This window comes from Oryx dammah, unplaced genomic scaffold, assembly GCF_014754425.2.
Source record: "Oryx dammah isolate SB20612 unplaced genomic scaffold, SCBI_Odam_1.1 HiC_scaffold_11164, whole genome shotgun sequence".
NCBI lineage: Eukaryota > Metazoa > Chordata > Mammalia > Artiodactyla > Bovidae > Oryx > Oryx dammah.
This window is the reverse complement of record NW_024080557.1, coordinates 1,463,154-1,478,967: the sequence shown is the minus strand read 5'-3', so window position 1 is coordinate 1,478,967 and position 15,814 is coordinate 1,463,154. Positions and strand designations below refer to the sequence as shown.

Genomic DNA, 15,814 nt, shown 5'->3' with positions numbered 1-15,814 from the left:
CCCCAGTGTGCTTGCTCCATCAAATGACCAAAGTCTGCTGGTTTCAGAATCCCCACAGTAGCTTATACACATCCCCAAGTGTAGGTATGTAAATTGAAAACACATTGTTAAAACTTCTGAAAACTTCTGGAAAACAGGAAAAGAAACTTTCATATGAATATCAGCTGTCAAGGAGGCTGGGTAACTTCTCAATGGCATAAGTTTCACTGATGATTATATCAGAAGAGCTGATTCTCCACACATTTGACAAAGAAAAAATAGTAGAATTATATAGCTATATGGCTTTTTTCTTATGTTGGTATATTTATCAAACTAATACTTATTTTTTCCTTTTTTTCCCCAAGTAACTGGTGAAACTATACTACATCTTGCCACTTTAATATAGGAGCAGAATCTTTTATTTAAGTTTTCAACACTTCCCTAAGTAACTCTTCTTATAACGTTTGCTTTCCTAGATACATGGTATATGGATGATAACAGACTTCTGGAGGTAGACCATATGCTAAGATATGGAGTGGGTTCAGACCTAGAATATGAGACTTAAAAGCCCATGTTCTCAAACAAGGCAGGTAATTCAGTAGGAACTACCATGCCATTGGGCTTCTCTTTAGGGAAATTTACTGATGAAAGGAACCATGTATCTAAAAGATCACCACATCCTTCTTCCCAGGTGTCTATTAAATTAAAAAAAATAATAAAAAAAACTAGAAATTGAAAAAAGAAGAATAGAGAGATGCAGGGGAAGAGAGGGAGCAGAACAGCAAAAAAAGGAAGAGGGTTCTGTGAAAGAGAGCTCTTCAATTCTCACATTTGTTTCTTCATTCTCCTCAATCTTTCCTTCTGGCTATCCAAATCATTTTAAACTTTATTTTTAGAATAATATCCATCCAACAAGTTCAGTTCAGTTGCTCAGTCATGTCTGACTCTTTGCAACCCCATGAACCGCAGCACGCCAGGCCTCCCTTTCCATCACCAACTCCCAGAGTCCACTCAAACCCATGTCCATTGAGTCGGTAATGCCATCGAACCATCTCATCTTCTGTTATCCCCTTCTTCTCCTCCCCTCAACCTTTTCCATCATCAGGGTCTTTTCCAGTGAGTTGGCTCTTTGTATCAGATGGCCAAAGTATTAGAGTTTCAGCTTCAGCATCAGTCCTTCCAATGAATATTCAGAACTTATTTCCTGTAAGATCAACTGGTTTAATCTCCTTGAAGTCCAAGCAGCTCTCAGGAGTCTTCTCCAACACCACAGTTCAAAAGCATCAATTCTTCAGTGCTCAGCTTTCTTTATAGTCCAACTCTCACATCCATACATGACTACTGGAAAAACCATAGCCTTGACTAGATGGACCTTTGTTGACAAAGTGATGTCTCTGCTTTTTCATAATGCTGTCTAGGTTGGTCACAACTTTCCTTCCAAGGAGTAAGCATCTTTTAATTTCATGGCTGCGGTCACCATCTGCAGTGATTTTGGAGCCCAGAAAAATAAAGTCAGCACTGTTTTACTGTTTCCCCATCTATTTGCCATGAAGTGATGGGACTGGATGCCAAGATCTTAGTTTTCTGAATGTTGAGCTTTAAGTCAACTTTTTCACTCTTCTCTTTCACTTTTATCAAGAGGCCCTTTAGTTCTTCTTCAAATATCAGTAATTAATGGGCTTATAATGTGCCCCCGTTAAATCCCTCATACATCTTGAAAAATTGTATTCTCATAAGTATTCCAAATGTGACAGAGATACTAGCTGCTTAAAAACTGCAGGTGAGCCTGGATGGGAGGGGATTTGAGGGAGAATTGATACATGTATATATATGGCTGAGGCCCTTCACTGTTCACCTGAAACTACCACAACATTCTTAATTGGCTATACCCCAATACAAAATAAAAAATGTTTAAATTAAAAAAAAAAAGAACTTTAGGCAGCATTCCTGGCTTCCCATATATTTTCATCATCAAAGCTAATCATGGTCCTGAAGGGATTTTAGAGCCCAATTTAACCAGGGTAACTTAATAGTAAATCTTAAATTTGCAGAGGGTGGATCATCTAATTAGTATTCCAAAAGAGCAGAGCACTATAAGGGAGACTTTATAATTCAGTCTCTTATATCTAGGCTGTGTCGTTAGAAGAGCATCAGCTGGTCCATTTAATTCTGGAACTGTCATTTGTATCCCATCCTCATCACCAAACTATTGAGGAAATATAATTAAAAGTAATATCTCATGCAAGCCAAGTTAAGACTCTCCAAAAATGTAGAAAGAATGAAGCACTCTTAATATTCAGTTCAGTTCAGTTCAGTTGCTCAGTTGTGTCCGACTCTTTGTGACCCCATGGAGTGTAGTATGCCAGGCTTCCCTGTCCATCACCAACTCCCAGAGCTTCCTCAAACTCATCACCTTCGAGTCAGTGATGCCATCCAACCATCTCAACCTCTGTCATCCCCTTCTCATCCTGCCTTCAATCTTCCCCAGCATGAGGGTCTTTTCCAGTGAGTCAGTTCTTCGCATTTTCATGTGGCCATAGTATTGGAGCGTCAGCTTCAGCATCAATCAATCCTTCCAATCAATATTCAGGACTGATTTCCTGTAGGATCAACTGGTTTAATCTCCTTGCGGTCTAAGCAACTCTCAAGAGTCTTCTCTAACACCACAGTTCAAAAGCATCAATTCTTCAGTGCTCAGCTTTCCTTATAGTCCAACTCTCACATCCATACATGACTACTGGAAAAACCATAGCCTTGATTAGATGGACCTTTGTTGAAAAAGTGATGTCTCTACTTTTTAATATACTGTCTAGTTTGGTCATAACTTCCCTTCCAATGAGTAAGCGTTTTTAATTCCATGACTGCAATCACCATCTGCAGTGATTTTGGAGCCCAGAAAAATAAAGTCTGTCACTGTTTCCATCGTTTTCCCTTCTATTTGCCATGAATTGACAGAACCACATGCCATGATCTTAGTTTTCTGAATGTTGAGTTTTAAGCCAACCTTTTTACTCTGCTCTTTCACTTTCATCAAGAGGCTCTTTAGTTCTGCATTTTCTGCCTTAAGTATGGTGTCATCTGGGTATCTGAGATTATTGATACTTCTCCTGGCAATCTTGATTCCAGCTTGTGCTTCATCCAGCCTGGCATTTCACATGATAGACTCTGCATATAAGTTAAATAAGCACGGTGACAATATATACAGCCTTGATGTACTACTTTCCCGATTTGGAACCAGTCTATTGTTCCATGTCCAGGTCTAATTGATGCTTCTTGACCTGCATACTGATTTCTCAGGAGGCAGGTCAAGTGGTCTGGTATTCCTATCTCTTTAAGAATTTTCCTGTTTGTTGTGATCCACACAGTCAAAGGCTTTGGCGTAGTCAATAAAGCAGAAGTAGATGTTTTTCTGGAATTTTGTTGCATTTTCTATGATCCAACTCTTGTTGGCAATTAGACCTCTGGTTTCTCTGCCATTTCTAAATCCAGTTTGAACATCTGGAAGTCATAGTTCATATACTGTTGACGTCTGGCTTGTAGAATTTTGAGCATTACTTTGCTAGCTTGTGAGAAGAGTACAGTTGTATGGTAATTCGAACATTCTTTGGCATTTCCTTTCTTTGGGATTGGAATGAAAATTGACCTTTTCCATTTTTTAATATTGAATAAGCATTAAACCAGACAAGTGATAGACATCACAGGCAATCTGCTAAAGAAATCGTGACGAAAACTAAATCTCACTTCTTATGTATCAGACAGATACAATCTGCTTGTATACATGTTGTTTGTCCTTATCAAAAGGGAAAATAGAACTTCTATCTTTATAGCAAGCAGGGAGTTAACATCACAGGGCTATATGCTAGGCTTAAGCTCCCACAGAAAGAGGGAGACAGAGTGACATTTCCTTGATGCTTACATTTCAAAGAGATAACCCTAAAGCCTCAAATAAATACATTTATGTAATGTGAAAAAATGACAAGAGCCATATTTAGCTTAAAAAATTGACATACATCTGTAAGAAATTTTGTTATTTATAATTTCAAGTTTTCTAAAAGAAATGCTATAGAGAAAAGGGGAATTGTCTTTAAATTTTGATACTGGGGAAATTTTTAATTTAACTGTTTTTTTTTTAAATTTTATTTTTACTATTACACCACCAATTCGTTGGAAACTAGATAGAATTATGGCCAATAGGAGTGCAAGTTGTCAGTGGAACAATTAGCCTATATGAGTTAGCAGTTCTTTGTGAACTGACAAAATTAAATGTACTAAAGTTTTTTGGTTGGTAAAAAAATATAGGACTGAGATGGATATAATAAAGAGGAACAATTTAATCTTATAAAAAAACACCTTTTAATATTCACTCAGAGATAGATTGGTGGCAAATTTGATATGGTGTAGCTGATGTATAATATCCTATAGTTTTAAACTCTCATGACCATTTCATAATGGATTTACTTTATTCTGAGCTTGAGTCCTCACTCTTGCCCATAAACCTGTCTCTTTACCGTAGCTCAGAAAATGAGTGCTTCTGAACTCATCAACTTGAAGATTGAAGGTTCATGTGCCATGGGATTTTCAAATGATAATGCATATATTACAAAGGATAATGTATGTGTGTCCTTTATATTATAAAAATTTTATTTCCTTTGGCAGGAATGAAGTGAATATAGTCTAAAATTCTATAATATCTTATGTATCTTTATATCTCACACTATTCCTCAATATTGTGCACAATCTCATAATTACATCACAATATTTAACTGAGTTCATTTGTGATGATTTCAATAAATTCTGTAACACTCAACACTGGTGGCATAGCTGTATTGCTAATGCAGTCTGTTGATCATGGTTTATAGTTTTGGTGGTTCACTAAGAACTGGACATTCTGCGGCCATGGTGGCCTCAAGAATACAACGGTCTTCCATGTTGCCCTCTGCTAGTGTAATTATAGTATAGCTTTCGTCCAGAACACAGCTTTGTATTAAGATGCCCTTTTTATCAATATTAGGAAGGGAAACTTTATACCTTCTCTCCTGTAATTTTTCAGAAATTTTCATGTTTTTAGCAATAAAGTAGGTAAACACTTGAGAATTTCTTCTTTTAAAAACCTATTTTTTAAGTATGTAATTTAGAATTCCCTATCCTGATGGATATTTTACTCAGCAGTGGATCCATTCTTCTTTCCTCTTTGTATTCTGTTTTTAAATTTTAATTGGAAGCTAATTACTTTACAATATTGTGGTGGTTTTTGCCATACATTCACATGAATCAGCCGTGGCTGTACAAGTATTCCCCATCCTGACCCTCTCTCCCACCTCCTTCCTCATCCCATCCCTCAGGTTGATCCCAGTGGACCAACCCTGAGCACCCTGTCTCATGCATGGACCTGGACTGGTGATCTATTTCACATATGATAATATACATGTTTCAATGCTCTTCTCTCAAATCATCCCACCCTTGCCTTCTCCCATAGAGTCCAAGTCTGTTCTTTACATCTATGTCTCTTTCACTGTCTCGCATATAGGGTCATCGTTACCATCTTTCTAAATTCCATATATATGCATTAATATACCATATTGGTTTTTTCTTTCTGACTTAATTTGCTCTGTATAACAGGCTCCAGTTCCATCCAGCTCATTAGAACTGATTCAAATATTCCATCATGTATATGTACCACAGCTTTCTTATCTATTTGTCTGCCGATGGACATCTAGGTTGCTTCCATGTCCTGGCTATTATAAACAGTGCTGCCATAAAAATTGGGGTACATGTATCTCTTTCAATTCTGGTTTCCTTGGTGTGTATGCCCAGCAGTGGAATTGCTGGGTTGTATGCAGATATAGGAGGAGAGCAAATGAGTAAATATGACCTTGAGGGGAAAAGTCTGTCAAGAATGCAAAAACTTGTCTGTTGTTTTAACTGTTTGTATTCTTGACAGACTTTTCCCCTCAAGGTCATATTTACTCATTTGCTCTCCTCCTTTGTATGACTATTGCCTCAGTTCAAACATGTGACTGAAGCATTATTAATGACAGTGGAATCATTAAGTAATTTCTCTTCTTAGGGTTATAAAAGTGAACATTACTGAATGAGCTTATTGATGCATAGATTCAGTGATGCCATATCAAATTATCAGCATATTACTTAAAATAAAATTGTTTCCAGTAAAACATACTTGACATGGCTAGCCTGACATCAGTATTGCAAAGGGTGATATTATACTCCTTGTCATTTTATTGTTTTGCACAGTACTTAAATATTTTTCACAATGCTTCTTTAGAACGAAGTTCTGCAAAACCTGAAAGGTTAAAATGAAGTACATTACTGGTGTGAAAACAGCAACAACAAGTTAAAGATTTTTATAGATTCTTTCTTTCTTTCAATTTAAAAGAAGTATAAGATTTTCAGTATTTAAAATTTAGTACCTTGCCTCAGGGATTTGAAAGATATAACCTAGTTTAGCACATAAAATAGTACTTGTTTATAGTAAACATTGATCACTAAATTATGTTATTTGTCTGTCTATCAATCTTGTAAATTAATCCACCAGTTGTTTGTTTCTAGCTGAGAAAGTTGTGAGAAACTCATCTGTCTCATAATTTGCTTACAGAGGGTATTCAAATGAGCTGTTGCATATAAAAAAAAAACAACTAGAAACTTCCCTGCCAGTGCAGTGGTATTTTAATAATCTGTTTCTCCTCTCTCTATCCACCCCTTTTTAGGCTGACTGGAAGCTTTGTGCCAGACCTGATAGTAAGCATGAGTAGCCAAATGTGGCTGCACCTTCAAACAGATGAAAGTGTTGGATCTGTTGGCTTCAAGGTTAACTACAAAGGTAATGATAAATTGTTACTATGGGAAATATGTTACCTTAATAACACCAGGGAATACTTTTAAATTCAAGTTTAATTGCATCTATAAAAGTTTCCCAGCATACAAGCAAGAGTATATTTCAATGTAACACTTTCCTTTTGAAATTAATTACAAATGTTGATTTCACTTTTCTTTAAGAAAAATTGTCTTTCCTTTCAAATGAGTATATTTTACATACTTCATCTCTCCTTTAAGTCTGCTATACCACTATACAGTGCCTAGGCTTTAGTCACTTTGGACTCCTAGCCTTTCCAAGAACATGCATTGTGATTTTATAAACTTTATACAAATTGCCTGGCAAAAATCTACTAATTACTTAAACACATAGCAAAGGACTTAATACTTTATTTTTATTTTGTAATGCATCTGTGAATCTCTCAGATTATATGCATGGTATGAGTGTTCAGATTATCAACTTCTATGTAAATTATGGACCACAGATGTTTTAAATTGTAACTACTCATCCCAATATTGATAGTTTTGTAGATTAATGTTAAATTACATGTGTATAACATAATCTTTTGTTTCAGTTCCATTTATAAGAGGTAGATGCAGACACTGAAATCACAAATATCTCTGACACATGATTAACCTTTTTAAAGTCAAATAGAGACAATGGATGTGCAGGTATACACTCAATGTACATATCAAAAATGCAGTTTTGAAATTCTGGTGGAAAACATATGTACGTTATTAAGTTTAATTAAAATCTATGCTTTAAAAGATGAAAATGTGAAACAGAACATCAGAATATATTGCTATATGAATTTATTTTTTCTATTATAAAAGTATTATTCTCTATTTTATCAGTTCAACAGTGGATTATAAAGTAGGCAGAATTCTTTTACTTGCATAATAATAATTTTTAACCAGAGTTTATTTTTTTCAAAGATTGGCTTGTCATGCCTTTCTATCTGGACACAGGGAAATGAATGCATGCTGTTGTCAGGAAGAACAGGACACATGCATTCTGTGTTTTTAACCTGAGACTAAATTTGGTGCTACATTAATTTGAATAGTTCAGGAAATCCGTATAAATGTCAGTTTTTAAAAATAAAAAGGTTAGCCTGATTATAATTTTAAATATATTCTTACTCCATTTAAAATCCACATCTATCCCCAGAAAATAAAACAAAGTTACAAAGGTTAAAGTATGGTCAGCTTCTATTGCAAGTATCTATGCCTTGATTGTTTTATTTTTCTTGATTTTTCCCCTGTAAATTATATTCCTCTTTGTTTTATTATTTTCTTCACCCTATGAAAGTTAAATGTTAGAAAGTCTAGAATCATTCAAGCTGTGTTAATCATTAATGACACTGTTTCAGCAAAGAATACAGAATTTAAAGTTCATGAACAGTTTAGAGCAGCAGGAGAGTGCCATCGATATTTCAGCAGTCTCCACTGCAGTTCAGGAGCTGGAAGTACATTGTAAAGTAGCACAATTTGTTTTCTGCTCAGTTTTTAACAAAATTTTAAAATATATATACTGCTTAAGGATCTGCTATGTGCCACCTACTGAATGAGCTGTTGAATATAGAAAGAACAACTAAAATTTCCCTGGCAGTGCAGTGGTTAAGACGCTATGTTCCCGCTGCAGGTGGCAAGGGTTGAATCCCTCCTTGGGGAACTAAGATAAGATCCTTCCTACATGCCATGAGGTGATGCAAAAAAAAAAAAAGAAAGAAAGAAAGAATAAAGAATAGCCAGATATTTTCTCTCTTAGCAAGAGCATAATGTAGTGACAGAAAAAAAAATATATCCAATAATCCCTGTGCTAACATCCACCAAGATGAGATATTTCAAACAAACCCAGAAGATTCTTCATGAATAATGTCCTTACTCTTCTCCCACCCTTCAACCTGGTCTCTTCCAGTCTCACATCCACACTGCTAATGGTGATCTTCCAGCAACAGAGAGGTGATCATATTACCCTCCAGCTTAAAATGTTTCCAGACCTTTTGTTGTCTAAAGATGAAGTCCAGAACCTCCATAGTGTTTATCTTCCAGTTTTTTTTTTTTCTCTCTACACTTAAGTTTTATAAAATGATCTTTGAACCCAGCAAGTTGTTTCATCCTTCTCCTTACACTCAGTAAATTCTGTCTGGATTCATATTCAGTTCTAAACTCAACATCACATCACTCATCCTTTAAGACAAAGTTCAAATATTTTTCTGTGAAGCCTTCCTTACCTCCACACATTACAAAAGAACACCTTCTCTGTTTAGTCTCTCAGTCCTGTCCAGCTCCTTTCAACTCCATGGACTTAGCCCACCAGGCTCCTCTGCCCATGGGAATTCTCCAGGCGAGAATACTGGAGTGGGTTGCCATGCCTTCCTCAAAAATGCATCATGTTCATCTTTAAATTTCCATTAGCAAGCCCCTGCTACATCCTCATAGGTAATTAATGATTATTTGTTCAATAAAGCTGAAAAAATGAGTTGACCTCTATAATACGATGGGTAAGGTACATCTTCAAAAGTTTAGTTTTCCTACTGTGAAAATCCTTTTTTCACATCTCCCATAATTTAAAACCTGAGCTGAAAGTTGAAGCAGGAGTCATCTTGAGAAGTTTCAAATTTTGATGTGCATATAAGTTTAGCAACTTTGCCTACTAAAAATAATTTTCATAATTACCATGTTCTCAGTTAAGTAGTATGTTGGTTCTAAATGGGACACCTGCTTAAAAACAAAACAAAGCAAAACAAAAACTTTCTCTATTTGATCTAAAGTCATTTTTTTTATCACCTATAGATTTCTCATGAGATAACATTAACGTAGATCTCCTATGAACTAAGCATGTATTTTCTTGTGTATTTTGTCTTTGTAAGAGAGAACATAGCTATAAGACTATTTGGTTGTTTACTCAATGTTAAATATTTAGGAAATTTAATTGTTTTTCTGTGACTGTAAGCCTCTTCGTATCTTCCTGGATTAATGTTGGTCATTTATATCTTGTTAGAAATTTTTCTAGGATATAGATAATAGTTTTCAAAAATATTAACAGTTCATACCTAGTTTATTAAAAAAACTTTTTCTAAAAAAAATAAAGAATAGTAAAGATATATTATCCAAATATTTATCAGTTTAGTTCAGTCGCTTAGTCATGTCTGACTCCTTGTGACCCCATGTGGTGTAAACTAATTACAAAGAGTCAGTTTTTCTCTCTCTGGCAGCATCTGCTTTTTAGCTTGCCCAGCAATCCTCCCACTTTCTTCTATCAGCTCACCTATTTTAGGCTTTGATGAACCTTATCTCTTCTAGTTCTGTATGGGTCTATAGGCTTGGGCTGAACTAATCAGAATTCCTTTTGATACAGTTATCAGTCTAGGACCTGGGGCAATTGATATAGATTCCAGGTGGAAGAAAATCACTTTTCTGAGATTATATGCTCTTAAGGATCATTTAACTTGGTGCCTACTGGTGTCCAGCTTTTGTTACTAGAAGAACCAGTAGATGAAAAGAATGAAAAACAGTACTGTAGAAAAAATAGAAACTTCTAACTGCCTGAAGGGAATACTAGACCTTGGTTATCTAATTGTTTAAGGATATAAACTTTTCCTTGTTTAAGCCATGATGAGTTCAGTTTATGTCACTAATTAAGTCCTGATTAACACATTTGTGATCTCTTTGTTTAATTCTTTCAAGATAGAAAAAAAGAGAATATTTACATTATATTTCAATGCTAGTAGAATCAGATATATTTCTTTCTCTTTTCTGTATTTTCAAAAAAAATTTAAGGTGGAAAAACACCTTACTTGGATCCTAGGGAGAATGTATACTCATAGAAATGCACAGTTACAGTTAAGAAAGTAATAGTCAATACATTCTTTGCTTTTATCAGGAAAGGAAACATGAAAATATAAGCATTCTCTAATCGCCTTCTACTGACAGTATACACTTGTAATGAATAAAATTCTTTACTAGTCTTAGGACATATGCCTTAATGCTATTATTTATGGATTAAGTTTTGGTTCCAGTTTTTTTTTTTTTTTTTTAATTCTCAAATCATTTCATTGAGATGTTTAAAAAGTACCATTAATTCCTTGGTTCTTATATGACTAATTATGGCACTGAGACACAATTAGTTATCACTGAAATCATGCTGTAGAATAATGGAAAATATGTTAAATATTTTTGATTGCTTTATCTGCCTTAATATTTCTGTTATAGTTCAGAAATTGGCCTATATATATGTATATATAATATAGGCCTATAATATATATATATATTCACTCTATCTCAAGTGAATTCAATTAAATTAGATCAAAGTCATCTAAAGAACATACTTAGGTGATGATTGATAGTCTCTTAAAAATGCACTCTGGAAATAATGAAAATAATTGTAATTGTATAAAAAATATTTTTTAAATTTTCTAGGAATTCAATTATTTTCATATACAAACATAATGTTAGCATGTTATGGAGATATACTTCAATGTTTGTGGGATTAGATCAGAATCTAAGTTCATTTGTGCAAATAACTGTTTTCCTCTAAGGTGTGCCATGTATATAGCTGATTCAGTAAATGCTGAAAGGAAAGTTTCTCTGTCTTTAAAACAAGGAGCTTGGATGAAATATTTCCTTTGAATTCTGACACTCTATTATATTTTATGGCCTTCCCTGGTGGCTCAGACAGTAAAGCATCTGTCTACAATGCGGGAGACCTAGGTTCGAACCCTGGGTTGGGAAGATCCCCTGGAGAAGGAAATGGCAATCCACTCCAGTACTGTTGTCTGGAAAATCCCATGGACAGAGGAGCCTGGTACACTACAGTTTATGGGGTCGCAAAGAGTTGGACACAACTGAGTGACTTCACTAGATTATATTTTATAAATTAAATATTGATATGTTCATTGTACTGTCCAAGAATATTATACTCAATATTTATTCATTATAGTAAATTGATACACCTTCAATGGGACATTCTTTATTTGAGTTCTCAGGAAAATTTCTTAGAAATTTTTTCTATCTGGTGGTGGCCTATTAACACAGAACTAGTGAGCCCCCTTGGGTTTTTTCATTATTGTGTCTTTTGAAATATTTCTTCTCTTCATATAATTTTCTTTAATGAAATATTGCCTGTAAAAGTGTTTCTTGGAAAAATTGCTAAATAGCGTGTAGTATTTTGTGGGTGATTGTTATGGTAACATTTCAGTCCATGCTCAGAACAAAGAGGGCTTTTTAGTATGATTCATGAAAACTTATATTATAATGAAATTTATTATTTTTATTGTTACCTTTTTTTAGCTTAAAGGATTTATTTTATTTTGCATTGAGTACATCAAGTTTCTTCAGAAAACTACTGTTCCTAAAATATTCAGTTTGATTTTGTCACAGTCTGCAGTGAGGATTAACCTTTTTGTATCTATACCCCCAGAATGAGAATGAGTAGCAGTAGAGTATTAAAAATCACGTCTTTTAAAATAACTGTTGAGTTTCCACTATATACCAGGCATGGTGAAGGACAGGGTACATAGCAAAAAATAAGATACTTAGTCACTGCTTCCAGAATAATGGAACGAAGACTGACACTTTAAAAATAGTGGTGAATATAAAGAGTGATGAAAATGAAAAAGGGAATGTGCTTTTGGGAGACTATCCCGAGGCATCTAATGCAAACCGCAAAGAAAGCTTTCTTGAGAAGGTAAACACAGACTGAGATATAAAGCTGAGTAAGAGTTAATAGGCTAGAAGTTGGACAGCAAGACGAGTGTGTTTAGATGACAAGTTCATTTGAGTACTTGATAGAATTCCTGGATGTATGGCCAAAATGGAGAGAGAGAAAACTGTGGTATAGTCCTGGATATGGCTGGAGAGGTGGGAAAGTGTGAGTCATACTTTGGTGCAAAACATACTGTGAAACTGAATCTGTGAGACTGAAAGATGTTCATTTTTTCCCATGGAAGAAAAAGATCATTCCACCCACTCTCAGGTAGATAGCTTTTGCAGTTTTCCCTTGAGGACAGGAACTAGTATTTAGTTAAATAATTGAATCATAGAACTTTGGAGCTGGAAGAGACTTTGAGGTAGTTGAATCAATTATAATTATTGCATCTGAAAAAACTGAGTCCCTTATAAAGATCAGTTTTTTCTCACAGTCACTATGGGTACTGCCTGAGCCCAAAGTGGAATGATAAACTGTTGCTTCTGTGAGTGAAGTGAAAGTTGCTCAGTCGTGTCCGACTCTTTGTGACCCCATGGGCTATACAGTCCATGGAATTCTGCAGGCCAGAATACAGGAGTGGGTAGCTTTTCCCTTCTCCAGGGGATCTTCCTAACCCAGGGGTTGAAGGCGTATTACAGGCGGATTCCTTACCAGATGACCCATGAGGGAAGCCCAAGAATACTGGAGTGGGTAGCCTATCCCTTCTCCAGCAGATCTTCCCCATCAAACTGAGATCTCCTTGATTCCAGGTTCCTGATTGGCAGATTCTTTACCAACTGAGCAGATTCTTTACCAACTGAATTATATTGCTTCACACTTTATATTTCTCCATATATCCAAGATGTGTGTGTGTGTGTGTCTATGTATATAGTTCTTCAGTCACTCAGTCGTGCTTGAATTTTGTGACCCCATAGACTGCAACAAGCCAGGCTTCCTTATCCTGCACCATCTCCCAGCACTTGCTCAAACTCATGTACATTGAGTCAGTGATGCCATCCAAACATCTCATCCTCTGTTGTCCCCTTCTCCCGCCTTCAATCTTTCCCAGCATCAGGGTCTTTTCTAATGAGTCAGCTCTTAGCCTCAAGGGGCCAAAGTACTAGAACTTCAGCTTTAGCAGCAGTCCTTCCAGTGACTATTCAGGACTGTTTTCCTTTAGGATTGTCTAGTTGGATATCCTTGCAGTTCAAGGGACTCTCAAGAGTCTTCTCCAACACCACAGTTCAAAAGCATCAGTTCCTTGGCCCTCAGCTTTCTTTATGCTCCAACTCTCACATCCATATATGACTACTGGAAAAAACATAGCTTTGACTAGATGGACCTTTGTTGGCAAAATAATGTCGCTGCTTTTAATATACTATCTTGGTTTGTCATAGCTTTTCTTCCAAGGAGCAAGCATCTTTTAATTTCATGGCTGCAATCACCATCTGCAGTGATTTTGGAGCCCAAGTCACTGTTTCCATTGTTTCCCCATCTATTTGCCATGAAGTGATGGGACCAGATGCCATGATGTCTGTTTTTCTAATGTTGAGTTTTAAGCCAGCTTTTTCACTTTCCTCTTTCACTTGCATCAAGTGGCTCTTTTGTTCCTCTTCACTTTCTGCCATAAAGGTGGTGCCCGTCTTCTGCATATCTGAAGTTACTGATATATCTCCCTGCCCATCTTGATTCCAGCTTGTGCTTCATCCAGTCCAGCTTGTGCTTCATCCAGCCCAGCATTTCACATGATGTACTCTGCATGTAAGATAAATCAGCAGGGTGACAATATACAACCTTGATATACTACTTTCCCAATTTGGAACCATTCTGTTGTTCTATGTCTGGTCCTAAATGTTGCTTCTTGACCTGCATACAGGTTTCATGGGAGGCAGGTAAGGTGGTTTAGCATTCCCATCTCTTTAAGATTTTTCCACAGTTTCCTGTGATCCACACAATCAAAGGCTTTAGCGTAGTCAATGAAGCAAAAGTAGATATTCTTCTGGAATTCTCTTGCTTTTTCTGTGATCCAGTGGATGTTGGCAATTTGATCTCCTGTTCCTCTGCCTTTTTAAAATCTAGTTTGAACATCTGGAAGTTCTTGGTTCATGTACTGTTGAAACTTAGCTGTAGAATTTTGAGCATTGCTTTCCTAGCGTGTGAAATGAGTCCAATTTTATGGCAGTTTGAACATTTGTTGGCATTGCCTTTCTTTGGGATTGGAATGAAAACTGACCTTTTCCAGTCCTGTGGCCACTGCTGAGTTTTCCAAATTTGCTGGCATATGGAGTGAAGCACTTTTACAGCATCATCTTTCAGGATTTGAAATAGCTCAGTTAGAATTGCATCACCTCCACTAGCTTTGTTTGTAGTGATGCTTCCTAAGGCCCACTTGACTTCAAGCTCTGGGGTGTCTGGCTGTAGGTGAGTGATCACACCATTGTGGTTATCTGGGTCTTTAAGATCTTTGTTGTGTAGTTCTTCTGTGTATTCTTGCCACCTCTTCTTAATATCTTCTGCTTTTGTTAGGTCCATACTGTTTCTGTCCTTTGTTGTGCCTATCTTTGCATGAAATGTTCCCTTGTTATCTCTAATTTTCTTGAAGAGATCTCTTAAATTTTTCCCTTTCTATTGTTTTCCTCTATTTCTTTGGAATATATATATATAGTTGACTGATTGACAAACTCTGTAGGCTGTACAAAGCCTCTGTCAGATAATCTATAGTCATCACGATTTCTAATCAAAGTAATGTGTCTTTTCCCTCAATACCAGTAATAATTTATTTTTATACATATTGTGCTGTGGTTATTCATTATATCCACTTTAGCTGGGGAAGATATTTCAAATCAAAGAGAAGTATCAATGGAAGTAAAAGAATTATTGAAGACTAAAATGTTTTTACTTATCTGTTATAAGCAGAAGGTAAAATGTGAGATATGTTTCGTATTTATATTTTTGGAATGTCATCATTAATGGCAGAGGAGAACAAAATTACTCATTTGATTAAGTAAGATCCCTATGTTCTATATGCTTATCTCAACTGAGAAAGAAATCTTGATAGTTTTAATTCAGAATTTTGGAATAGTGTCAATCTGACTATGTGCAAAGAGGTACCTGTTCATATAAATAAATTATCTGAATGTAATGCTATGTTATTTCTTGGACATAGTGTTAATCTTAACCATTCTCAAACTCATTAGCTCAAACAACAGTTAACAGTTAACAGTTATTTTCACAAGTCTGTGCTAAGCATAGGCTGATGGTGGGCTGATCTAGGATGAATTTGAATTTATGCATCATTCATTCTTCTGACACCAG

At 35.7% G+C, this 15,814-nt stretch overlaps 1 protein-coding gene across 3 annotated transcripts in view; it reads left to right on the top strand.

Moving 5' to 3' along the window:
- The window catches only part of LOC120860724 (CUB and sushi domain-containing protein 3), a 1,429,922-nt gene that overhangs the window by 790,003 nt on the left and 624,105 nt on the right, over nt 1-15,814 (top strand). For all 3 annotated transcript variants that reach the window (XM_040236474.1, XM_040236473.1, XM_040236472.1), the window contains one exon: nt 6,705-6,817. In XM_040236474.1, coding sequence (XP_040092408.1) covers nt 6,705-6,817 — 113 coding nt within the window. The remainder of the gene's footprint in view (nt 1-6,704; nt 6,818-15,814) is intronic.